General features: G+C 36.5%; 4 protein-coding genes across 6 annotated transcripts; 3 read left to right on the forward strand and 1 right to left on the reverse strand.

The window, feature by feature from the left end:
• Positions 1-987, reverse strand: LOC100243200 (uncharacterized). The gene has a single exon (XM_002277283.4). The coding sequence runs from the start codon at positions 788-790 to the stop codon at positions 365-367; it is 426 nt and encodes a 141-aa protein (XP_002277319.1). The 5' UTR covers positions 791-987; the 3' UTR covers positions 1-364.
• Positions 988-6,533: 5,546 nt separating this feature from the next.
• On the forward strand, positions 6,534-14,079 carry LOC100248326 (calcium-transporting ATPase 4, endoplasmic reticulum-type). 2 transcript variants are annotated; one of them, XM_019221769.2, is made up of 9 exons: positions 6,534-6,754; positions 6,851-8,349; positions 8,710-8,782; positions 8,912-9,033; positions 10,139-10,420; positions 10,532-10,909; positions 11,276-11,385; positions 12,859-13,087; positions 13,188-14,079. In XM_019221769.2, the coding sequence occupies exons 2-9, from the start codon at positions 6,937-6,939 to the stop codon at positions 13,770-13,772; spliced, it is 3,192 nt and encodes a 1,063-aa protein (XP_019077314.1). In that variant the 5' UTR covers positions 6,534-6,754; positions 6,851-6,936; the 3' UTR covers positions 13,773-14,079. The 2 variants fall into 2 exon arrangements, with proteins under 2 accessions (XP_019077314.1, XP_002277306.1); XM_002277270.4 differs by having other exon boundaries at positions 6,534-8,349.
• Positions 14,080-17,923: 3,844 nt separating this feature from the next.
• Positions 17,924-20,428, forward strand: LOC100253445 (ABC transporter G family member 20). The gene has a single exon (XM_002277235.4). It carries the CDS (start codon positions 18,131-18,133, stop codon positions 20,297-20,299), a length of 2,169 nt encoding a protein of 722 aa, XP_002277271.1. The 5' UTR covers positions 17,924-18,130; the 3' UTR covers positions 20,300-20,428.
• A 1,379-nt stretch (positions 20,429-21,807) lies between these two features.
• LOC100258584 (serine/arginine-rich splicing factor RS2Z32) lies at positions 21,808-27,446 on the forward strand. 2 transcript variants are annotated; one of them, XM_002277069.5, is made up of 7 exons: positions 21,808-21,903; positions 23,237-23,350; positions 24,324-24,363; positions 24,526-24,621; positions 26,143-26,342; positions 26,484-26,573; positions 26,846-27,446. In XM_002277069.5, exons 2-7 carry the CDS (start codon positions 23,244-23,246, stop codon positions 27,234-27,236), a joined length of 924 nt encoding a protein of 307 aa, XP_002277105.1. In that variant the 5' UTR covers positions 21,808-21,903; positions 23,237-23,243; the 3' UTR covers positions 27,237-27,446. The 2 variants fall into 2 exon arrangements, with proteins under 2 accessions (XP_002277105.1, XP_010653491.1); XM_010655189.3 differs by lacking the exon at positions 21,808-21,903 and having other exon boundaries at positions 23,235-23,350; positions 24,090-24,363.
• The last annotated feature ends 34 nt before the right edge of the window (positions 27,447-27,480 follow it).

Consider the following 27,480-nt stretch of genomic DNA (forward strand, 5'->3'; position numbering starts at 1 on the left):
TAGTTCTGAGATGGCTCTAGCTTTTTATCAAAAGAATCGAAATTTATATCAAGAAAAGTATGACCATTAAACAGAAAGAGAAGATGAAAATTAATTCGACAGTACTATACATGAAAATATGGGAAGAAACCATTTAGGCAAAGTCTTAATAACATTATTCCTCGGCATCACTGTAATCCAAAACATGCAAGTGTACAAAGACCCATCACCCACATGTTCCTGTGCCCTCTTCTTTCCAATCCTCCCCGGCCTCATTCTGTTACAGTAAAAAACAACCCAAAACAACAGCACAACACAACACCCATCTCTTCATATAAATTAAAAAGAAAAACACCAAATCCGATATAATCAGATGTATATATGACTATAGAGACTCACACTTCTGGTCTCTACTGTCCACAACATCCACAGTGGTAGTACAATACAGCAACCTCCTGAATATGGCGTACAGAGCACTGCAGGAGATCTCCTTCACCTTCCTCACCACCACGAACCTCTTTCCATGAAGTTCTTCGCCCTTATTTCTCCTCCTCCCGTGAGCCACCCTCTCCTTCACCCTCCCAAAACACTTTATCGTCTTCTCGGGCACAGTCTCTTTCTTGGAAAAGGTGTAGCTCCTCAGGTACATCTGCCTGCATGAAATGCTGTCCACCACCCTTGGGTGCCTGTTTGAGCTCACGGATTTGATGAACTCGGCGTCAGACTCCGGCCACTTGTAGAGGTTGACGTAGGTTGCCCGGACGGGGACTCTGGCATCATTCACACAGCTAGATATGCAAACGGAGCTCATTTTCTGGTGAGCGGGTCGACAGATATGAGTGCTATGGGCGCTGGGTATAAAACTATGAACCCAAACAAGGCTTGGATTGCAAGAAAAGCTACCCCGAGAGAGAGAGAGGGGCTATGTTGTAGTGGGAGATTTCATCATAATATTGTGAGTACTGAGTATGTGAAATGATTCGGCATCATTAATTAGCCACAACTCTTTGTTTTTCTTCTTCCATCGATGATGACGAGACCAAAGAAAGGGTCAATTTAGTTGGGCAAAAGTGACCATACATAAGGCCAATATTCGGTTGAGCATGCATTTGAAACGGGGGTAGATAAGTAACTTAACCATGAACTCAATTTCCATATGATACTAATAGGTGGAGAGGGTTGGCTTACTTAGCTACTAAAATGCCCATATGGCTTTCACACGTTATTCTATTTGAACAGTGTTGAACGTGCTATCGCACGCCGGTGGAAACAAAGGCTACATGTTGTACCAACCATTGTAAGTATGTAAGTTAGACACGTCAATTATGTCACGCTATCTCCATTAATTTTATCATGTTCAATCCGCTAACTATATTAATGAAGGGGTGAGTCGGCAACCAAGGTGAATTGGTAGGATGTGGTGTTAGCTAATTATGGAGCCGCATATTTCAAGTGGGTGATATTCCTTAATGCAAGTCTCACCTATTGGCCCACGTGTGATCCGGTGAAATGCGTCCACCGTAACCCCCACTTTTGCGGAATTTAATTTAGGATCATAAAAATTCATCACTTCGTGTTTGTGGCTCGAAGTTGAGTTTGGGCTATTGGAAATTGTGGGCCATGTCTAAACTAATTCAGGTCCAAGCTTTAAATGTAGAAATACCGAGTTTTGACAAATATTTTTAGTTTTTTTAACAATTAAAATTTTTATCTTTAAAAAATGGATTGTTGTTCCGTATACTACTCACACTAAATAAAGTGAACAATTTGGATAAGTTATCTTATTGGGGGTGTGTATTTAAAGATAAATGAATATTTAGAAAATAATTCTTGTATAAAAAATGTTTTTTTTTTAATAAAATAAGATATTTGATTAAATTTAGAAAATATGTTTAAAAAGGTTAAAAAAAAATGATTTAAAAAGTTTTATGAAGAAAAACTTGATAAGTGATTCTTAAAAAAAAAAAAAAAAAAAAAAAAAAAAAAAAAAAAACACTTGTATAAAAATACTTCAAACAAAAGCACTATTAAATGAGTCCTTAAAATACGTTTTACATTATTTTTAGTTGAAATGTTTATGGGCGTCATTATTCTTGTCATAACCGATGTGACCATTATTCTTACCTTTGTCCGATGTGGGATTGATAAGAAGAAAACAAATGAGCCATTATTCTTGTCTTTGTCTGATGTAAACAAATGAAAGAAACTCCAAGCCAAGGGCTTGAACTTGGGACTTACCTTAACAAAAGGATGAGGAACGACTCAGTCATGTACATTTTTATATATAATGAGCAAACAAAATAAATATATTTTCCTTTAAGGAAATTTATAATAACAAATAAAAATAATATAATATTTAAAATTATAAAATTAGTCAAAATTAAATAATTAAATTTTCTTTTGTTTTTAATATATTCATATTTAAATATTGTACATATTTAATTTAATAAATTTTAAAATATTAATATATTTACATTTACATATGATTTAATTTTATAATATAAAAAATAGATACTATTGGTTTTAAATTTTTTTATATATATTTTAAATTTTTAATAATATATAATTCATATATTTATGACGTCACTAATTAAATCATAGTTTAACATCTCCTCGTTGAACCGTGAATTGGTAATTTTTTCAATTCAATGATTGATCTGATTCTTAAAACATTGGATTTTTTAAAATTTTAAAAATATTTTCTAATTTTATTAAATACCTATTCTTTAAAAAAAAAATTAGGATAAAAATGTTTTTTTAGAATTACTAACAAACATAATTTTAATTATATAAAAATTAAAACTAAAATAGAAAAGAGAAAAACAAAAAAGGAAACCTCTGTTATAAAGAATGTTTTTACTTCCAATATTGGTTTAGCTCCCACAAACTTAAAAGCCCAGCTTATTGGGCCTAAACATGTAAGTCAAAGCCTAAAACAACTTAATCACATGTCACAGCACTTTAAATTGACATAAGCCCAATACAGGGTGAAAAATGACATAAGCCCATCAACAAACATACTTATAGGCATAAAAGAAAAAATAAAAAAAATAAAAAATAGATTCAAAATCAATAATTTATTTTTATATATTTCTTCAAACTCATTTCACTTAATTTTTTCTATTATATAAAAATTAAATAATTTTAAAATATATAAAATTTTAATTAATTTTAATTGATGAAACTAAATATAAAAAAACTATTTTTCTTATAATATTTTTTCTTTTCTTAGTATTTTTTAAGAGTCAAACACAACCTAAGAAATTATATAAATTAAAAAAATTTCCCGAAACATTTACAAATTACAAAATTAAATGCAACAGTCTCCGAAAAACTTGCCAAATTCCAAGAAAGTGTGCAACTGCACCTTCTCCTCACTTTCATTTGCTTTCCCCTTTATTCTTTCTTGAAAACAGTCAAACATGACTTTGCTCTTTCTAATTTTGATCATGCGTTAATTAGAAACCCCCCCACAACCATACAAACATCACAATTCATCAACATAAAGTTATAAACCTACTCCACCTGTTTCAGAGGTGCAATTACAACGGTCAAAAGACCACCATTTTTAGGTTCCAGAGGCAGGATGCTCTCCTTTTTTTCTACTGTGAATTAAAGTTGGGGAGACATGTCTCCAATGAGAATGACGCCAAAGGGCAGAAAAAGGGCAAAAGAAGAACAAGTGGGTTCTCTTGTCCAACTTGTTAATATTCTTAAATTTGACAAATACCCGTTTTTGGAATGGTCTAAAGCATTAAAGTTTTCAAATTCCATTTTCCCTATCTTTTTTTCCAAGGCATACAAGTCATGGTAGAAGATTAAAAATCTTCAAAGCTCGTGCTAAAAATATTGGAAATTTTTTGAAGAGCTTACGGTCATGGAAAACATTTTCCAGGAAAGTGGTGGCCCAGACTCCCGGTGGGGTAGTTATCTTGTGGGGGGCTTTATGAACCAAAGTCAACCAACTTATCATCCTTAAAACTAATTTGCATCGTAATAAAGTTGATATGGTTTTCATTTTCAATGTCAAGTGACATTTTGACCCTACTGTCAAAAGGATCTTTGGGTCCCACGGCTATGCTTGGGAACTTGTAATCCAACCCAACAACGCTACACAGCCCCCAAAGAGGCCAGGGCTTTTGGCTGGAGCTACATTTCCCGGCTGCTTCCTCCACAATATTAAAATTTGAACTACATGTGAAATGACTTAAGAGTCAAAGACCCCATCTACAGCTCATCAGAACTGAAAACATGGAGTTTTATTACTATATCAAAATAGTAAAACCCGTTAATTCAAATCAAATAATATCTATATAAAAATAAAAATAGAATGAATAATTATAAATGGTATTAAAGCAGATTTAAACCCGATGTGAAATCTTGAAATGATATTTGCCTCTTTGAGTCCTTCTACAAAATGAATGATTATGATATCCCACGTTAATTTACGAAAGAATTTTTGTAAATATAGTAAAAACATATGTTTAAAGTAAAAAATGTTGGTGGGTAGGAGAGCTGAGACCACATGTGAACAGGTGCAAGCGTGAGGGTGTTAAACATTGAGAATCCTCCACCTCGTGGCAGGACAATTATTTTGTCATCTACACACACCCACGTCCAAACCTTCAAAAGTTCACGAGCATCGTTGCCTTCTATGTTCATGTCAACCCTCTAATCTAAATTCCAATCCGATGGTGCTGGTCCTCCCGACACTGACACCTCTCTCGGATCCCATACAGCGGACTTCGCAGTGCCTATGGAAACTGACCCTTTGTCCTCCTTGTGAACTTGTCTTCACGGTTTGGAATATTAATTTCACAAGTACCATACATGGAAGTCAGGACAATTTATTCCCTTCACACCCTCCACATTTTTCTTTGGACCTACGCAAGCAGGTCCTGCCAAACCATATATATATAATTATAGAGCCTCTTTTGTGGGTCTTTTAAACACTTGTATTAACCCAAAAACTAACGTAAGTAAAGATGCTAAATTTGGTGTTTGCTTGTATTAAATGTGCCGATGAGTGGGAGGTATAGACAAATGAATTGGTCTTTTGTTGGCTTTTAATCTTCAGAGTCTGAATGGGCCCCTTGTTGGAACGCTTTACCTGTGGCTCAAGTTTCTGCAGAGGAGGATATATTCCAAACTTGGGGTCATGGTAGTGACCTGACGAGTTCAAAAGCAGACGTTTTCTCCACCATTAAAATCTGGCCATGGTGCTTTCTTACCCACCACGAAGACCTCGAGTTGAAAAGTCCAAGAGTCAAGCTAGGACTTCACTAGCTTTGTATATTTTATAGCATAGAATTTTGGTTAAAAGGACTAAAATAATCAGAAAGATATATGGATGACCTTCCTTTTTCCTTTGTTCTTATGAGAAATGATGAATTTTGGACATTTTTATCCCTCCATGTTCCTTCAAACAAGGTATTCCCATCTCATTCCTAACCCATTTTCTTTCAATTGCTATGCCCAATCTCTCCTCTTCGTTTATATTCTTCTTCTTCTTCTTCTTTCTTTTTAATGAAGCTCAAACCCTACGACAAAAAACCAGTGGGAAGAAAAGAAAAATTAAAGCTTGATTCATCTCAAATGAAAATATTTAATTAAAAAATCAGATAATACCGTGTTAAAAGAAAAAAAAATCTTTCATATTTTATTTATAAAGTTATACTGGATTTTTATAAATCTGTAAAAAGCATAATCATTCTTAAAAAATTTGATCCTTCAACTCTCAAACTTTTAAAATGTTTCTTACGAGTAACTTTCGTTTTTTAAAATAATTTTATTGAGAAATTTAATAAAAAATACAAAAGAGTAAAAAAGTATCAAGTAAAACTATGTATCATTCTCTCATATTTAGTAATTAAGAAACCATCCATAACATTTTACTTACATTTAGTAGGTTGTTAGGTGGTTTTTTGATGTTATATTTTGTGTTCTTTTGGGTAAAGATTGCTCCCTCTTTCTAAATAGTTCAGTTACATTAAAATTAGAAATAAAAATTTATTTCAAAAGGAAATCTATATTTAGAAAAAAAATTACTTCTAGATTTTTTTAATGGAAAAAATAATTTTATATTAGTATGTTTCTTTTGAAGATAATCGTTTATTATATTTTATTAAATTGGACAAAATAGAACCGGTGACCAATTGGCATGCAAGAGAGCATCAACATTAAAGTGCCCATTTTCCTAATGGGAATTTAAACTATAAATTTGCCAAATCATAAATAAAAATTTTAATTTATACTCACATTGCTCAAAATCAATGTAACTATAAATTAAAAAAAAAAATTAAGGGTCGGAAACCATCAATAAATTTGAAAAAGACAAAAAAGAAAATCAAAAGCAGAAACATAAGAAAGAGATTATCGCTATCAGTAGGCATGGAATCCGAATTTGTCCAACACATGCAATAATTGGGAAGAACAAGTACAACGGAAGATATTATTGGAGAACCGTTGCAAAACGATGCGTTTCAGCTCCTTCGAAAGTAGGAACAAAAAGAGAAAGAAAAAAAAAGGGGGTCAAATGGGTAGGTGGTGGATGAGTTGGATTGGCCAGTTGTCAAATTCTGGGAAACGTCAGCAAACGGGGGCAGGTGAATCGGAGAGGAGAGGGATGGAGCCAAGAAATTTCCATTAATCTTTGCCCTTTAATTCTATATTTATATGTGGGAAAAGTACATCGGCGAATGTGCGCGGGCTGATGCCTTTTCAGCCATTAAATCATATATACATCTTGCTTTCACTTTCCTACCTCCCCACCACTGTAAACTCGATTGGGAATCTCTCTCCCCAACCCTAGATTTGGCTTTTTATTTTTTATTTTTTGCTCTTTTGATTCATTGATCTTTCGCTATTTCAGGCGGAGGATTGTTGCGCTCAGAAAATTTTGGCATTTTCCTGGGAAAATATTGAAAAATTTTCTGGGAATCTTTTGGGTTTTTCTTGATGGGAAAGGGTGGGGAGGACTATGGGAAGCGGGAGGTTTCGAGCTCTAAGGTGAGTGGCCCGGAAGTGTTTCCGGCGTGGGGGAGGGAGGTTCAGGAATGTGAGAAGCATTATGGGGTGAGTAGGAGATCGGGGTTGAGTTCCAGCGATGTGGAGAAGCGGCGCAAGATCTACGGGTTGAATGAATTGGAGAAGCACGAGGGGCCGTCGATTTGGAGTTTAATTCTGGAGCAGTTTCAGGATACTCTGGTTCGGATTCTACTCGTGGCCGCGGTGATTTCGTTCGTGCTCGCTTGGTACGATGGCGAGGAGGGGGGTGAGACGGAGATTACGGCGTTTGTCGAGCCTCTGGTGATTTTCTTGATATTGATTGCGAATGCTATTGTTGGGGTTTGGCAAGAGAACAATGCGGAGAAGGCGTTGGAGGCCCTTAAGGAGATTCAATCTGAGCAGGCTGCCGTGATCCGCAATAATCAACGCATTCCCAATTTGCCGGCGAAGGAGCTTGTGCCCGGTGACATCGTGGAACTTAAGGTCGGGGATAAGGTGCCTGCAGATATGCGGGTTGTGGAATTGATTAGCTCAACTCTGCGTCTGGAACAGGGGTCGTTGACCGGAGAGAGTGAAGCAGTGAATAAGACAAATAAGCCTGTCCCCGAGGATGCCGACATTCAAGGGAAAAGGTGTATGGTTTTTGCAGGAACGACTGTTGTGAATGGGAACTGCATTTGCTTGGTGACCCAGACGGGTATGGAGACAGAGATTGGAAAGGTGCATACTCAAATTCATGTGGCTTCCCAGAGTGAGGAAGACACGCCTTTGAAGAAAAAGTTGAATGAGTTTGGAGAGTCGCTGACAGTGATAATTGGAGTGATATGTGCGTTGGTATGGCTTATCAATGTGAAGTACTTCCTTAATTGGGAGTATGTTGATGGGTGGCCGAGTAATTTCAAGTTCTCATTTGAGAAGTGCACCTATTACTTCAAGATTGCAGTGGCATTGGCTGTTGCTGCCATTCCGGAAGGTTTACCGGCAGTTATCACCACTTGCTTGGCTCTAGGCACACGCAAGATGGCTCAGAAGAATGCTCTTGTGCGAAAGCTGCCAAGTGTTGAAACTCTGGGCTGCACAACTGTGATTTGTTCAGATAAAACGGGTACCTTAACTACTAACCAGATGGCAGTGGCAAAGCTGGTGGCCATGGGTTCTAGAGCAGGAGCACTTCGAAAATTCAGAGTGGATGGGACCACATACAGTCCCTTTGATGGAAAAATACACGACTGGCCCTGTGGTCGCATGGATGCTAATCTTCAAATGATTGCGAAGATTTCTGCTGTATGCAATGACGCTGGTGTGGCACAGTCAGAGCATAAGTATGTTGCCAATGGAATGCCAACAGAGGCAGCTCTGAAGGTGAGACGTCTTTGTTTATGCTGTTTTTTTAGTGCTTGTATTGTTCTGACCCTGGCGCACTTATATAATTTTGAATGGCAAGCTTAAACAGATTTGAAGTCTGTCACATAGCAAAAGTCATTGCAATTAATATACAGCATGCAACAATTGCTAAACTTCATCATGCTACTGTACAGTTCAATCTTTTGAATGGCTAGATTATAGACACTTAGGTCTTTGTTATGTGTATCTTGATTAATTAATTCATTCTTTTTGGTAGAGCTGTATTATTAGGGTGTGTTTCTCCATGAAAGTTTATCATATATGCATATTTGTGGTCAACAGCAAAGTCAAATTCGTTGACACTCCTTGTCATTCCAGGTTCTGGTCGAGAAAATGGGTCCTCCTGCAGTCGATGATGACAAATCATTTTCAAGTTCTGGTGATCTGCTACGTATGTTAAACCTTGACATAATTTTTTTTCAATATTTTCTTTTTGCAAATTTTATCTTAGGAGCATATAACTTGGAGTTTTCACCTGTTTTGCTTCCTTCTTTTTCTTTTCCTTTTTTGGTTATTTAAGGTTGCTGCCAACGCTGGAATGAAAATGAACGTCGAATTGCTACTCTTGAGTTTGATCGTGATCGCAAGTCTATGGGGGTTATTGTCAATTCTCACTCAGGAAAAAAGTCATTGCTAGTGAAGGTTCTCTCTTTCTCACACAGACAGTTGGTTGCCTGGATGCTTAGATTAACATGCATTGAAATACTTACATTATGTGTTTGTTACTACAACAGATCACTTTTTATATTTTAAATAAAGAGTTCTTAGATTTATTTATTTATTGATAGGCAAAGAGTTCTTAGATTTTAAATCAGCTGTTAATTTGAACTTATACTTTGAATGGAGTTATATGTATTCTTCTTAAACAAAGTAATGTATCTGGGGACTGACTAGGTGCACTCAAAACTAGAAAGCATATTAAAGGGAAGTTTTGAAGTTACTTTTTTTTTTGGTTGATTAATAATTTTTTAATGTTTCAGTAAGTTCATTTGTGCTTGTTCTTTGTTGCATGGCCAAAAAAAAAAAAAATGCTTATGTGCTTGTTATTTTTTGATAAGTAAACTGAGACAAATATATTAAAAGCGTTATCTGATGGTGCATCAAAGTATACAGACCATATATAAAGGAAGGCAAGAAAGCATAATAAAAAACAAAGGGTGACAACCAAAACAACCACCCTTCCAAGAAGATCCTAACCAATCTATAAAATCTAACATGGTTAGGGAGTCTCTAGGCTCCATCATGTACATCTTAACCCACAACAAAAGATTACAAAGAAATAAAAATTTTAGCGCATGATTAGACATTTCTTGGTTAGGGAGCTGTCATACATGCTTGCTCTTCGTTGACAAACAACCGACTGAAATCTAATTTTTTGCTATTACTACTAATTTTGATGATGAAGAATAGAAATAGAACAAGATGTTCTAGGATAACTAGCACTATCATACTCCCTATCATTGTCCTTGTATTTATCTTACTTTTACTGCGCTCCATGCATATCTATAACTAGCACTATTGTACTCCTATCATTGTCCTTGTATTTGAAACCCAATATGCATTTGTGCCTTATCTTACTTTTACCATGCTGCATGCACGGGAAAGCCACCATGCATTTGTGGTAGACCATCTTCTTGGGGAGTTGAATTCTAGACTTTGGGAAAATGACATTTAATTCTAATATGCTGAACTGACTTTCCATTTGAGAAACATCTATGTTTCTAATATAAAGGGCTAAATCATGCAGGGTGCAGTAGAAAATCTATTGGAGAGAAGCAACTCTGTTCAGTTGCTTGATGGTTCTGTTGTAGAACTGGGTGATAATTCTAGGAGCCTTATTTTAGAAGCACTTCACGAAATGTCAAGTGGTGCATTACGTTGTTTGGGTTTTGCATACAAAGATGAGCTCCCTGACTTTGCAACATATGATGGTGATGAAAATCATCCAGCTCATGGTCTTCTACTCAATCCTGCCAACTATTCATCAATTGAGAGGAACCTTACTTTTGTAGGCTTGGTTGGGCTGAGGGTGAGTATTGACAGTGCCAGTTTTTACATGATAGTAACTCTGTTGATTGTACCCTCCCCAGGATTTTTTTGATGACCTAGCTGTTATTATTGTGTCTCCAAATATTTGCAGGATCCTCCTCGTGCAGAGGTTCACCAAGCAATTGAAGACTGCAGAGCAGCCGGTATTCGTGTTATGGTCATCACAGGCGATAACAAGAATACAGCAGAAGCTATTTGTCATGAAATAGGTGTATTTGGACCTAATGAGGACATTAGGTCGAAAAGCTTAACTGGGAAAGAGTTCATGGAACTTCGGGATCAGAAAGCACATCTGAGACAAAATGGTGGGCTTCTGTTCTCTAGGGCTGAACCTAGGCATAAACAAGAGATCGTGAGGCTGCTTAAAGAAGATGGGGAAGTGGTCGCCATGACTGGTGATGGAGTGAATGATGCGCCTGCCTTGAAACTGGCTGATATTGGCATTGCTATGGGTATTGCTGGGACAGAGGTTATTTTTACTTTTCCTTTTCCTCTTCTTCTTCCTTAAAAGTCTTCATCTCATATGCTAGGAACAAGAATAACTTAGAGAGGCTAGAACTCACATGGTTGGATTAAAATTTTGCGCCTTTATCTAGAGAGAGGGTGTCAAATAGCATATAACCTATTTTTCCAGGAGAGGTGGAAGTTGTGGAACATGACTTATTTTGCCTACTCCAGAAGTTGGATTAAGGCCCTTCGAATTGTCATTATTAATGATGTTTGCTCTTTATTGATAAATTATGTTGCTTTCTTTACATTTGAGTTGTTTCTGTCCTCATATTTAATGTCTTACTGTGTTTATACATTAAAATATTTAATATCTTCTCTTTTTCAGGTTGCTAAAGAAGCCTCTGATATGGTGTTGGCAGACGATAATTTTAGTACAATAGTTGCTGCTGTTGGGGAAGGGCGATCTATCTACAACAATATGAAGGCTTTTATCAGGTTTATTTCTTTGCATTCCTGGTCTCTGTGGTCTGTGACAGATGCAGATCTGAGATAAGATTATTTGTTTTTGTGACAGTGGTGGAGTTCTTAGTCACTAATTATATTGATCTTGGATGGTCATGGGTGAGAGAAATTGCACTGGTTTGAACATTTTAATAGTAAATCTGGAGTAATGAGCTGGATAATCTCAACCAATTTAGGCGAATATTTTGGTGGGAAAACCCGGCCTGAACAGTTCTCATTACTTGTCATCTGCAATTTCAGAAACTGAGTCATCAAAATAAGTATGCATGCTTACAAGTTGGATGGTCCAGAATCTAGTTTTATGGATATATGATCATTGATTTCTGTTTAACCTTTAAATACCAGAAGCTTCCCTCCCAATGTGTTTTCTGCTGCATGTTACCTTGATGGTTCTTAGATGTATTCATAAGTTACTATTGTTTTATGCTCATTCCTAGGTGCACAAAAGAATTAATGTTCACTTGTTATTTTGTAGTCTATAAAGCATTGGATATGTGGTTTGGATAATTGATAGATTGTTTATAGGGAAAATTTATTCTCAGGAATACCATGTTTCTGAGTGAGCAGTCTTTACAAATGTCTTTGATGTAGGACAACCCTAGGATGGTTGCCTACACTCAAGGGTAGGTGGATTAGGGTTTTATTTTTTAGGGTGTAAGGAGAGGAACAAATAATAAATTTTATGGTAGAGAAAATTATATGATAAGAAATAGAGAGAAAGAAGAAACAATGAAGAAAAGATGAAAAACCTTAGAGTCTCACCTAGAAGAAAATCAATACAGTCTTACCATTGAGGGTTGCAACCTTGCAATGAAAGAAAATATAACATTATTCATATCAAAATCATTCATTTGATTTACATTGATTAGCCTATTTATATAGGCTTCTCTAAGAAATCCAAAGTCTACTAGGACTCTAATAACCTATTATGATTCTAATTCTAATTATAACATCCAAAGTCTACTAGGACTCTAATAACTTATTGTGACTCAAATTCTAATTATATTATAACTCAACTAGCTAATCCTAATTAGACTCCAACAAATACCAATCTCAATTCAATTCTAATTAATATTAATCCTACTTAAAATTTACTTAGGTTTTCCTTTTTTTCCTTGAATAAACTTTAAAAGGTTTTCCCCCATCAGTCTTGCTACATGACTTGCTATTGGGCATCCGCATTTTTCATCTCTTCATCATTCGCATTTGTTCTACTTGTACTTTAGTAGTGGTTTCTTTTAGGGTGTGTCACATATTTTTCTTATTTCCAAATGCATTTTTCTTGTGAGGATTATTTGGATGATGTCTAAGCTGTTCCTTAAAAATCTAGTACCTCTAATGCCTCTTTTATCTTCGATATCCCTAATATTTTGCATTGTCATATTGTTCCCCTGGATGCTTGCTTGCCTGGGCTCACTGTTCTGTCTGGTTTGCACCCTATTGCAGGTATATGATTTCCTCAAATATTGGTGAGGTTGCATCCATATTTTTAACAGCAGCTTTAGGGATCCCTGAAGGGTTGATACCTGTTCAGCTTTTATGGGTCAACCTTGTTACTGATGGCCCCCCTGCAACTGCTTTGGGATTCAATCCACCAGATAGGGACATAATGAAGAAACCACCTCGTAGAAGTGATGACTCACTCATCAGTGCTTGGATCTTGTTCCGCTATCTGGTATCATGGCTATATTATGTTCTCCCACTCAAAAGTTATAAGAGTCTCTTTAAATTTGGGTTGAATATGTATAATTATATATGCATTTCATTCTTCACAGGTAATTGGATTGTATGTTGGAATAGCAACCGTTGGTGTATTTGTCATTTGGTACACGCATAGTTCCTTCTTGGGCATTGACCTCAGTGGGGATGGCCACACCCTTGTCACCTACACCCAGCTTGCTGACTGGGGCCAATGCTCATCCTGGGAGAATTTCACTATTTCACCCTTCACAGCTGGTGCTCAGGTGTTCACTTTCAACGACAATCCCTGTGATTACTTTCAGGGTGGCAAAGTGAAGGCCACTACACTGTCTCTTTCAGTCCTGGTTGCCATTGAAATGTTCAATTCCCTCAATGCCCTTTCAGAGGATGGGAGTCTTCTAGTGATGCCTCCATGGGTCAATCCGTGGCTCCTGGTAGCCATGTCTGTCTCATTTGGCTTGCACTTTCTGATTCTGTATGTGCCGGTTCTTGCTCAAGTATTCGGGATTGTGCCCCTCAGTTTGAACGAATGGCTATTGGTTTTGGCGGTTGCATTCCCAGTGATTTTAATTGATGAGATTCTAAAGTTGGTGGGGCGATGTACAAGCGGTTTTCAAACATCCAGCACAAGGAAATCCTTGAAGCCGAAGTCAGAATGAGACTCTGAAAGGTTTGTTGGAGAAATTGCTTGTAATACTTCCCTTTGAATGGTTGGGATTTTCAAACATTGGTTGTCCCAACACCGGTTGCATCTCCAATTTGCCCCAGTTGTTATTGCCTATTGATGGCGCACACACCCATCCATCCTTTTTCAAAATGAGGGATGGATTGGATGTTTCAGAATTTAGCAATCTCCTTTTCTTCTCCCTCTCTCTTCCTTCTGATCTTGTAAGTTTTAGTAGAAACAAAATTTTGATGGTCAGAAAATGGAAATTAGATGCATTCAAGAAGAGCAACTTATCTAAATCCGGGTTCTTGCCTCTCATCTCTTTGCCCCACTGGCTTCCTTTCATATAAGCTTTCTGCCATGATGCATTACATGCCATGTTTCTCCCTGTTGAATGGGAAACATCCCCTTGTCAACAGTCCCCTGTGAAAAAGGTTCTTGGGGCTGCAGTTCGATCCTCCCCAAAAAGAAGCTAGAAGATGATTTGGGTAGGATTAAAAAAAAAAAAAAAACAAAAGAAACGCAAAAAACTAAAAACAAAGGAAAGAAAATTTTATGCTTAAAAAGAATTAAGAACTTATTTGAGGGCTTGATTTAAAATGAGTTTTCTATTTTAAAGAAAAAGGAAAAAAAAGCAATATTTGACGGATGTTCCTTGAAATAGTTTTTAAGAAAATAAAGTGAACGAGATTTTTGTAAAACCAAAAGGAAAAGGTTAAAAAATAAAAATGAGAATTTTGAAAATCATAAAAAAAATTGAATATGTTTTTTTTTCACTATCTTTCCATTTTTTTTTTTTTATAGATAAACGCACAGAAATATATTATAAAAGGGACATGAAAGGCGACCTAGAGTATACAGGGAGTATACAAGCATCATCTACAAAAAACCGAAAACAAAAAGGACAAACCCTTACCAGCCCTCAACAAGAACCCAACCATTCCAAAAAATTAATCAAGGAAAGGGGACCTTCACTATCTTTCCATCTATCAATATTGAATTGTATGGTTTTTTTATTATCTTCAAATGAAATAAATTCTTGAGATATGATATGATTTTTTTTTCTTAATTGCATGTCTTTTTTTAGTTTTCTTTAATTTTTCTAATTTATTTCATTGGGTAAATAAATATCAAATTAAATACACTTGATATATAGAATTTACTATTTTTAAAAAAATAATTTAATTAATATTAGAAAGTCAGCATACATTAAAACCAATCCAATTATTATTAAAAAATAATGGATTAGAACTAATTGGACTTTGCAAGTTTTTTTATCCATAATTATATTTTTTTCAAGGTTTTTATCAGGTAAATAAATTTTAATATTGAATTTATTAATAAGTTTAATAATTTTTAAAAATAATTTGAATACCAAATATGAAAACAATCAATACTATAAATTTATGGATCAAAAGGTCCAAAATAATTATGTGGACCTCCTACTTATTATTTAAAAATTATTATCTATTTCATTTTTCTTTTAAAACCATGACAAATGCTTAAATTTTTAGAAATAAATTTAAATTTGAAAAATAAAAACTAATTTTAAATAACATCTTGAAACTAGTGGACAACTAGTTGTGAAAAATTTTGGTGGTGAGAGAGTTTTTTTGGATTTAAGATGGTGTTTGTTTTTTGGCTGAATAGAAAAAGTTAAAATATTTGACTTTTTCTATTCAGTTAAAAGTAACCTGTTAATATCATTAAGTTCACTTTAGTTATATTGGATGATGTTAACAGGTTACTTTTAACTGAATAGAAAAAGTCAAATATTTTGGTTTTTTCTATTCAGCCAAAAAACCAAACACCACCTAAATTTATGTCTATTTGGAGAGGAAGGTCTGTTTGTGTACATGAAGTGAGAAAGACAGATGAAAACCCCACCCAATATGATACTTTGCTGCTTCTATATTGTCCCTGTCGTGACAATATTGTACCGCACCTCCTATGATGTCTCTTCCCTCTCAAGCATGCTGCTTACATCACCGCTCATGTATTCCCCATCCTCCCGTTGATTCTTCATCGAGTCCCAGAATGAGTTGCAGCTGCACTAGATAGGGACAGGCAACAAACAGGGCCTTCATTTTTAGCCATAAGTTGAAAAGAAGACGTACAAGTAAGGGCAGATGGGGATGCATGCTCATCTTTTTTACTATCTACTAGAAAGAGAAAATTCGTGTTTGCTGGTGCACATGTAATGATATTAAGGTTTTTGGACTTATTGTTGTTGAATTCCTGTAGGAAATAGATCGATTTTTTAAGAAAGTGTATTATCACACTATTTATAAATATTGGAAGTGGATATAAATATTGGTAGGATGACTGCAAGGCTGAGGGAAGTGGATATAAATATTGGAAGATTCATGTAGAGAGAGAGAGAGAGTGAAATATCACACTATTTATTTAATTAAAGTTTATATATTTTGGGAGAGAAAGTGTATTATCTTCTTAATGTAATAAATAAATATTAAGATTAACAATGCGTTTGACTGGGTCTTTATTCGAAATATTTTTAGTGAGAAATTATTTATCCGCATTTCTTTACAAAATTCCATAAGTGATTTTTCAAAATTTTAATATTTTTTAAACACCTAATTTCATGTTTTAATGATTTAGTTTGAGTTATTAAGTATATTAAATAATTCAATATTGTAACTTAAAATTAAAAATAATTTTAGTTAATTAATAAATTAAATACAATTTAAATCAAAATTATTTTAAATTATTAAATATTAAATATAAAGGGTGAAAGGTCAGTTCAAAATTGTTTTGAAAATAACTTTCTTTTTTTAAAACAAAAAATACTTTTGATAACCAAAAACTATTTTCACTTGTTTTCAGAAAATATCTTTTTATGGTTTTATTATATTTTTACTTATTTTTTTATATCTATTTTAAGAAATAATTATATAAATATATAAAATGATTAAAAATAAAATAATAGATATAAAAATTATTTTTGAAATATATTTAAAAATATTAGAAATAGGTTAAAAACATACCACACTTCCTCTTTAAAAATTATTAATTAAAAAAATACATTAGATTCTCAATAAATGAAAAATGAATTCCATAATGAAAGAATTTTTTAACTTGCTTCTCCAATATAAGTAAGATTCATTTTAGAATAATTTCATGTTTTGATTTTAGTTGGAATTGAATTTAAAATTATAATATTTAAAGAATAATTAATGTCATAATTATAAATTTTTTATCAAACATAAGTAACATAGGATTCTTGTATGAATGTACTTGAAGTAATAAACTCTCTTAATAAAATCACTTTCAACAACACATACATGCATACCCAAATTATGATCCATGGTTGAACCAATTATCAAATCACTCAAAAGATTTCAGACCATATTCCTCACTTCCATGTGAACTCCATTATAGAAAGCACCAAAGCAGCATGATGCGTGTGATGGTATAAAAATGGGAGCTGAAAGTTTCAATCCTTTACTATCTCATCACGGATGACATCTTTTCTTTCCAAAATTGGGATGAGCTGCCATCACTCCTCAAACTTGCCCTTAACAATTTCCAAATAAAATGACCCACACCAACTTTGGAAAAACCAATTTCCAATCTCTTGCGGGTTTTGGGGTTGGAGTCCACACAGTAGATGAACACCCCTTGCCCACCTCCAACCCACATCACAAATGGGCAAAGTCCCAATTTCCCATCAAGTCCAAAATGGGTTTTCGTGGAAGAATGAAGGCGTGTGAGGATGAGATTAGGAGGGTGTTGGTGAACACTTTGTGGAAATGACTATATCCTTGTAGATAGAAGTTGGAACTAATGTAATCTACATTTAATCAACAACACACGACACGCAAGTTATTAAAATTATAATTTTATTGTAAGAGACATCTGTACATATGTGATGTGAGATTGGCCCGACCCTCTGCCAACCACTTTGGATTTATTTTAAAATAATTGTTATTTTTGAAAGGACAAAATAATTATCTATGTTTTAAATTAAATTAATAATGAATAAATAAATACTGATGTTTTAATTCTTAAATTGTTGATTATTATTATTATTTTTAATGAAAATCTGCGGTCATCTCTTACGGCACATGGAGATGAAGTGATAGAATCAATTTGCGGAGTATCTCATGTGACGTGAGCCAGTGACAAATATTCAACCCGCTTTCAATGAAAATGATGCCAAAACTATAATCTGAGAGCGCCGTCAACCTGAAGAGTAGTTCCGCTGCTATAAATCCATTGTACAGACTCGCAGCTTTTGCAACCACTAAGCTTGTCTGGTCTTGGTGGTGATACTGATAACGTTACGTCGTCGATATCAAGTTATCAACGACTGACGACCGGAGGTAAGCCATGGAGCTCCAAGAACCTGTCTGGAGATCAAAACTCAGAGTGTCTCCAACTCTTGGAGAGCTCTTGAAGCGAGTTGGAGACGCACGGGATGACACTCCCGGCTGCCAAACTACATCGTCGCATCAGCGGGTTATCGATCTAAACGATGCAATTCCGCACCCAAGGTCTTTTCCCTTCGTTCTTTCTTTTCACAACCTTTCTTACAGCGTCAAAGTTCGCCGCAAAATGAAGTTTCCGGGGTTGTTTTGCTGGAAGGAAGGGCCTGGCTTGTCCGAGGATGAGGTGGAGACTAAAGACAGCGGCATGAAGGTTTTGTTGAATGACATTTCGGGTGAGGCGAGAGAAGGCGAAATAATGGGGGTTCTTGGCGCAAGTGGGTCTGGTAAGTCGACGTTGATCGATGCGCTTGCGGATCGGATTGCGAAGGATAGTTTGAAGGGGTCTGTGACTCTGAATGACGAAGTTTTGGAGTCAAAGCTTCTGAAAGTGATATCTGCTTATGTTATGCAAGACGATCTTCTGTTTCCTATGCTCACTGTGGAAGAAACCCTCATGTTCTCCGCTGAGTTTAGGCTTCCTCGCTCTCTCTCCAGCTCTAAGAAGAAAGCAAGAGTTCAAGCATTGATCGACCAGCTCGGCCTGCGAAGTGCAGCAAAGACTGTGATCGGCGACGAGGGCCACAGGGGAGTCTCCGGAGGTGAGCGCCGGCGAGTTTCCATTGGGATTGATATAATTCATGACCCAATTGTCTTATTTCTTGATGAGCCAACGTCGGGTCTTGACTCCACCAGTGCATTCATGGTGGTGAAGGTGCTGCAACGAATTGCCCAGAGCGGAAGCATCGTCATCATGTCCATACACCAACCCAGTTATAGAATCCTTGGCCTTCTCGATCGTTTGATCTTCCTGTCGCGTGGAAATACCGTTTACAGTGGATCTCCCTCGAGTCTCCCGCTTTTCTTCGCTGAGTTTGGACACCCCATTCCGGAGACCGAGAACCGAACGGAGTTCGCCCTAGATTTGATCCGTGAGCTTGAAGGATCTCCCGGTGGAACCAAGACCTTAGTCGAATTCAATAAGTCATGGCAAAGAATGACAAATCCTCAAACCGACGTCGAAGAGGGAGCCAAACCATCTCTCAAAGATGCCATAAGCGCAAGCATTTCAAGGGGAAAACTAGTCTCGGGAGCCTCTAACGATGCAAACCCCGCATCTCTAGTTCCCACTTTCGCCAATCCAATCTGGATCGAGATGGTGGTGTTGGGCAAAAGATCTCTCAAGAACTCGAAAAGAATGCCTGAACTTTTCGGAATCCGTCTAGGCGCGGTTCTCGTGACTGGAATCATTCTGGCCACCATTTTCTTGCAACTGGACAGCTCGCCCAAAGGGGTCCAAGAACGATTAGGGTTCTTTGCTTTTGCAATGTCCACAACCTTCTACACATGCGCTGAAGCCATCCCAGTCTTCCTCCAAGAGCGCTATATCTTCATGAGAGAAACCGCCTATAACGCTTATCGCCGCTCGTCCTACGTTCTAGCCCACTCTATCATTTCCATCCCTGCCCTAGTTTTCCTCTCATTCGCATTCGCCGCCACCACTTACTGGGCGGTGGGCCTGGCGGGCGGCGTCTCCGGCTTCCTCTTCTTCTTCTTCATGATCTTCGCCTCTTTCTGGGCGGGAAGTTCCTTCGTCACCTTCCTATCCGGAGTGGTGTCTCACGTGATGCTGGGCTACACGGTGGTGGTGGCCATTCTAGCCTACTTTCTCCTGTTCAGCGGCTTCTTCATCTCCAGAAACAGAATCCCACCCTACTGGATATGGTTCCACTACATTTCTCTGGTGAAGTACCCGTATGAAGGGGTATTGCATAACGAATTCGAAGACCCAATGAAGTGCTTCGTGAGGGGGATTCAGATGTTCGACAACACGCCACTTGGGGCGGTGCCTGAGGCGTTGAAGGTGAGGCTGCTGAAAAGCATGAGCGATACACTGGGAATGAGCATTACCAGTTCTACATGCGTGACTACTGGGTCGGATGTATTGAAACAGCAAGGAGTAACCGATATAAGCAAGTGGAACTGCCTATGGATCACACTTGCTTTGGGGTTTTTCTTCAGGTTTATGTTTTACCTCACTTTGTTGTTTGGGAGCAAGAACAAGAGGACGTAGATTCAATAATATTTTTATTTTTCTTTTCTTTTCTCTTCTTTGGGGTCCAACTTCACCTTAATGAAGCCCTAATATATTGTCTAATTAGTAATTATCAGGAACAAATACAGTTGAATGTCTTTCTTTTTCCATTTTTTCTTCCTTCAAATTCTAAAGCTTGAAGACAGTTCAGTCTCTCTCTCTTCCATGTTTCAATTTATGACTTGTGTTCCTGGGGAATGTCATGTTCCTGTTTAATGTCAGCGTTGAAAAGAACTCATGACGAGACCCCGGAGAGGGAGACATTTGCCCTTCAACCGCCGAACCTCACGGTCATGGAGGAAGTATCAATCACCACCAACATACCTTAGTCTTGATAAACATCACAAGTATGCTCTAAAGCTGGCAACTTCTGAAAAGTCGCTTTAGTTTGACGATACAAAGCTATTGAAAATTCAAAAAATTGTCTCATTTATGAATAACGTCCTAGAACCAACCTCATTTTCAAAGTTGGAAAGAAATCTTTAACCACTTTTAGCTTGCAGCAGAAGAGAGCTTTAGTGATTAAGGATGTTGGCAATTTGAATGCAGGCTATAACATGTTGCATTAATAGACTCTTCTCAAAGACTTTATCACAAACAAAATACAAATCCAATTTGATATATTTTATTCAATGGTATTGGATAGGATTTACCACTTTAGTAATTTAATTTCTATTATGCAATGTTTTTACAAAATCAAAACAACAAAAAATTATTTTTAAAAACAACTTGTTCAAACAAGTTCTCTTTTTTAGTTTTAAAAATTGTTTTTAAAGACAACTAATCAAATACCCTTATTTTTATGAAATACTAAAAACTTGTTTTTTGCTCTTTTAACTTAAAAACGGTTTTGAAAACTATTTTATGAAGTTTTATAAAACAAAAGTCAAATTTAATTTTTAATTATTTCTCATATTTGTATAATTATTTTTAAAAATAGCCTTATGTTCTTTTAAAATATTATGACAGAGAATATTTTTAAAAATAATTCTTTATTTTTAAGAATAAAAAATAGAAGACAATTTTTCTTGAAAATAGTTCATAAACAAAACCTAATTAAAAATTTAAGGTATAATATAAATTCATACTTTTCATTAAAAAAATGGGTTATTATTTTTTATATTTTAAATATGAAAAACGTGGTGTTAATTTCAGCAGCAGTAGAAGAAAAACTTTTGCATCCACCAATCCAACCGCCTGCCCATGTAAAGTTGGAGTAATCAGGAATCTCCCTCAAATTTTAATACTGCAACAACTTCTACTATATCTAATTAATTTTGTACACATAAATAAATGAATTTGCCTTTCTCAAATTGAGCTTAGGGAAGTATGGCCCGGCCCATATCCAGCTTAAGCCCAAGGTGGGGAGTGGACCATCAACCATACTAGAGCCAACCTGTTCAGGCTTATGCGGCCCAGCCACACATGCCGACCGACCCATCCATCAAATCCTGACCGTCCGTTGTCTAATGAAAAATCATGGCCGTCCAAGTCGACCTCTTTTGTTCTATATTCAAAAGGGATTGATACAAGGGGGCACGAAGCATTGGAAGGGTCGGAGGGTTTCAGCTCTCGCATTCCAGGTACGATTTGCAAGCCAAATTTGAATTCTGGTTTGGTGTAAAATTTGGGGCTCTGTTAGGGCTTATTTGAAGCTATGGATTTCTCTATAGGATCTGTTTGTTTTACATGGAAAATATTTCCGAGAAAAGAATAATTAATTTCACGGGGATAGAGATATTTATTCAACTCTAATTCAAGAAGGCTTGTATTGTTTCCTCTGGATTCAGCGAAAATAGTGGTCGTAGCGAATCAAGCTCTACGTGAAACCTGTTTCTTTTTCCCCGATAGTTTGTCCAAGGGGAAACAAATGGACGCTTCGAGTTTAAAATTCTGTAAATCTTGGAAAAAATGGATCCTTTAATTGCAATTGTGTTTTTCACATCATACGTATGGAGCAAAGTCCTGTTATTATTGGCTTCAGCTTATATGCCATGGGCGGATGGACGCCTTGTTGATCGATAGGGTTTGGGATGTCTTTCAATCATCAAATTTAAGAGAGAAATCAGTTATTAAGGATTTTTTTTTTCTCTTCACTTTTGGAATTCATGAAGTGAATTTTCATTGCTTTGACTTTTGTTTCTTCACTCTTAAAACCACTATTGCTGGACTTTTCATCGGGAACCTGTTTTGCTTGTGCAGTCAACTAAGTCAGTACCCTTTTATCAATTGAATGGGTAATAATGCATTAAACAAATGACTAGAGTTGGAACACGAAGAATTCCCATTTAAACAAACAATCTAGTCCGATTTGAAACCAATTTGCTTTGACAAATGGTTTTCGTGGCTTACACATCACCGAGCTCTTTGCTATCATCATTGTTGTCATTATTATTACTTTGATGGATTTTTTATGGGTCTTTTGTGTGTGTGTGGGGTGTTAAAGAGTGAATATTTGATCTGATCCTTCACTTGTTGCTTTCTAATGAGCATTTAAAATCATACCGATAAAAATATTCTTTAGCTTGGTCTTTGTTTAAAATTTTATCACCAAATTTTATGATGCAAATCTATCATGCCATCTTTTATAACCATCCCCTTACTGACAAGAAATATGTAGTCCTGTTTTTTGAAATTTCTAGTGCTTCAAAACATGATTAATATTTCTGTCTTTTTAGTATTGACATTTCCATGGCTTAATATGTCTTGAAAAAGATGCATGAAGTAATATTAGCTGTGTATATTTTTTTTCTTTTGTTGTTTTCCGTGGGAGAGAAGTGCTAGTGCCATGTAATCTCTCTCTTGTTCAAATGGTGAGACAAATTTTGATTGATTAGTGGGGTTACTATTTGCATATTTATCATAGTTTATTTACATCTTTATCATTGTTCTAATGAAATTGTTCCACCAATGCAGTTTGAAAATGCCTCGTTATGATGATCGATATGGTAATACACGTCTTTATGTTGGTCGCTTGTCTTCAAGAACACGTACACGTGATCTAGAGAGCCTCTTCAGCAGATACGGGAGGTAATATTGTTGCCTTTCATATACTGTGTCTGAAAGTGAAGCTCCAAAAAGTAACATGTTTGCATTTGCATCCCTCTCTTGTTTGCAATAGGCGCATATACATTTTTTCTGTAAGGGCAAGGATATCTTGAGGGAGTCCTCTTTTGCTACTAACGAACTCTCTTTATTCTATGGTGTGGAATGGCAATTTTGTTCCACACATATGGAATGGGTACCTAAAGTGGAACTGTCATGATGTTGCCCTCTACCAATATTACATGGTTCAAACTTTCACCCTTTTTCTTTTTCAAATGAAGCTCTTGTATTCACACCTATGAAATAGAAAAGTGATTTCACCCAAGGTCAACTCAGCTTTTTAACATTTTTTTCAATCAAGATTTAAATGGTACTCTGTGGTTGTCTCTTTCTTATTTGGTTGTCTTTCTGGATTTAAACAAAGATGTAGAAAGTGCAATCAGTAAAACTCACTATCTATGTGATCCCTTTGAGAGATTTTATTTTTTTTTTTATGTAAAAATTTTCCTTAATCTGGGCAATTTGAATTGTAATAGTGGTTCTGAATCAGTGATTTTCACTGTGAGGGTGCAGGGTATGTCTTCCACTGACATGTCGGAGACATTCAGTCCTTTGCCAAGCCTCATTATGTGCTTGGATTTATGTTAACTACTCATCATATTATTTCTCTGGGATCGTTGCACCCTCAGGTGTCACTGTTTTAACTTGAATGATGTTATTGAAGGTTTCTGGGCTTTTGCCTAACCTGGAGGTCTATGGTGGGAGGGTGGAATTGGTGGAAATTCATGAAGAGTGTATAGGAGACTTTGGCGATTCTTTCTCTAATGTTATTGCGTGTTTTTATGGATATGGCAACAATCTCAAACTGGTGTTTAGTTCGTCTGTGAGGGGTGAAGTATCATTCTCTTCCAGTACTTAAGTAATGATGGCCTTACTGTTTCTGGCACCATTTCCGCAGAGTACGAGATGTGGATATGAAGCACGACTTCGCCTTTGTTGTATGTATCAACCATTTGTTCATCTATTTCTTTCCTTTTTCTCCCTTGCTTATGGTTATGGAGTATTTTTCTCCTTATTTATCTATAGAAGTCACATTATAGATGGTGTTACACAAATATGAGCATCCCGTTGTTCGTTCTTGCACTTAATTTTATCTACAGGAATTCAGTGATCCCCGAGATGCTGATGATGCAAGATATAACTTAAATGGACGAGATTTTGATGGAAGTCGTATCATTGTGGAATTTGCGAAAGGGGTAAGTTGTGTGAACTTTCATACTTTCTGTGACTAAATTTGAGAACATGTTTATGTTGGAAGTATGCAACTCTTAACCAAATGGCTCTGGATGAATGCTTCCTTTGATGCCATAAGACTCTGAAGAGTACCAAGTTAGCATATTCCTGCCTGTGGAAAGTTCATGTTGCATGTAGTTTGCCCATGCTTGCTTTATGTTGTGGTTGCTTGTTTGATTGAATTCATACTTGCTTGTTGCACACAGAATGTGCTTGAGATTGGTTGACGAAATCCATTCACCTTTTTGTTTAATTTATATTTTTTCCTCTTTTAAGAAATTGGATTATCTATAGAAATTGTTAGGAGTATAAATCTCATTATTTTAAATAATATAGTGATGAAAAATTCATTGCCATGCCTTGAATAGACATTGGAGTAATTGAGCAATTGAAATATGAGTATGATTTAATCGGATAGGTAAATATGAGCTTGTATTAGAAACGCCTAGAAGCGGTGAAAAGTACACACAAAGTATACAAACAACACCCAAGAAACTAGGCAAAAAGAAAGAAAAAGTATGATCCTCTAAAAGTATACAAAAAGAATGTTTTAAAGCTTGGTTGGACCATTCAATATCATTGAACACTCTTTCATTTCTTTCCCTCCATAAGGTCCACATTAAGCATAGAGGGGCCCTCCATGCTTTCTTCCTTCTCTTGCTCACAAAGGCTCCATCCCAATTAATGTATTTGTCTAGATTAAATGAGTTATGAACAGATTAATTTGACACAATTAAATAAATGGTTTAGATGGGTTGACACAAGTATGCTATCAGCACGAGGCTTAATGGAACCCACTAAATTTTGTGTAATTTTTGGGTTGTAATGCCATTTTGTATCAGATTTGTCACCCCTAGACCTGAATATTTGGAGGACTCTACCTTTTTGAGGCCTTAGCCGCTTTGTATACCCCCTGTATGCTTTGTGGCTCTTTGCCTCTTTTTTAAAGTAGATCTTGTTTACTTATCAAAAAAAAGAAATTATTTGGAGGACTCTACTTACCAAACATATGTAATTGTCAGCAAAGTTGTTCCTACACCTCTAATTGTCTAAAGCAATTGTATTCTGTGTCCTCTCAACCTCGATTCTCATATATCTCCCATCTCAACCCCCAGCCACTTAAGCCAGGTCTCTAGGCCTTGGTATTTCACTAAATAGGGATTTAGTCTGGGTTTTTGGATGTTCCCAGGGTAGCCATCATAGGCCCATTTAAAAATATTGCAATTCCCACTCTTTGTATCTAGGTTGAGGTGCAAAGTTTTTTGAAGGCACCTCAACTAATGATCTATCCATATATTCAAGCACTTCAATGCCTTTGCTTGTTTACAATCTACAATCATAGGGCTCAGCTTTGTATTTTCTTTTTTCATCTAATCATGATTCTATTATTATGTGTATGGTATCTAGTTCTCTGACAATAATGGTTTTGTCATACATTTTTAATTTAATATATTCTTTCAATGGTGCTTTGATGTGGGTGGTAGGGACCCCGTGGTGGATCAGGTGGTTCTCGAGAATATCTAGGTCGAGGTCCTCCGCCTGGGTCTGGACGCTGCTTCAATTGTGGCATTGATGGCCACTGGGCTCGAGATTGCAAAGCTGGAGACTGGAAGAATAAGTGTTATCGGTGTGGAGAAAGAGGTCATATTGAAAGAAACTGCCAGAACAGTCCCAGGAAGCTCAGGTATTCTCATATGGTGATTACATGCCAAAACATTTCTCTCCTGCTGCCTTGACATTTTTTTCCATATTATATTTTTGTTAAGCATGATACTGTTACTGTGCAAAGTTTTTGTTAGCTTAAAACTATTATGTTATATTGCAGCCGACATGGACGGAGTTACTCACGATCTCCAGTTAGATCTCGCCATGGCAGGAGCCGGAGCCGAAGTTATAGCCCAAGTCGCAGTTACAGGTTTTTCATTTTACAGCCTGGAATCTTCCCCATCCCTATTTTTTTCTGGTTTATGAGTCCTTTGTTTAAGAAAGTAAAGCATAAATATTTGAGGACCTGGAGAGGCATTTAGCCCACGTTCAACTGAAGTTTTTGGGGTTTTGCTCAACAAGGGGGCTGAAAAAAATAGTCAACAAATGCCATTTCCAGTTGTTTTTAAATAGCTTTATTAGCATGTGAAATCCTTATCCCAGTTGTTTCATTTCACTAACCTTGTCACATGCCCCTGCCAGCCGATCGAGATCTCCTCCAAAGAGAGATCGAAGCATTGAGCGAGACAAGAGGTCAGGGAGCCCTCGGTACAGGAGCCCTGAGCCAAAGAGGAGGAGTACACCTACATCCAAACCAAGGAAGCGCAGCCCAACGCCTGAAGACAGCAGGCCTCAAGAAAGAATCAGCCCTAATGTTTATAAAAGAGAACAGCCAGAGTACAGCCAAAGCCCCAGGGAGAAGAGCAGAAGCCCTGTTAGTTCTGAAAGGGATAGCCCTGTGGCGAGGAGGTACCGAAGCCCTTCTGATGCTAATGGGCGAAGTCGCAGCCAGAGTCCGAGGGATGAGAGGAGTCCTCTAGATGAAGATGAAGATAATAACAGTCGCTCCCCAAGAGGTAGTGAATCCCCTTGAATGCATTGGGGGGCTTGAATTGGAGTCGGTGTGTGGACATGTATTGCAGCTGCAAGACCATAAATTTACAGTTTGTTTTGTTAACTTTATCATAAGGACTCCAAAACTGTTAGAAACTTTTTTTTTTTTTAAAAAAAAAAATGTTTATGATTGAACTTTTTTGAGATGATATCTGGGAACTTTACAGAATATAAAATGAGTTTTGTAGTCTGCTGTTGTTGCTTGATTTTATCATTGGATGTAA

Source organism: Vitis vinifera, chromosome 8, assembly GCF_030704535.1.
Source record: "Vitis vinifera cultivar Pinot Noir 40024 chromosome 8, ASM3070453v1".
In the NCBI taxonomy this organism is placed as follows: Eukaryota; Viridiplantae; Streptophyta; class Magnoliopsida; order Vitales; family Vitaceae; genus Vitis; species Vitis vinifera.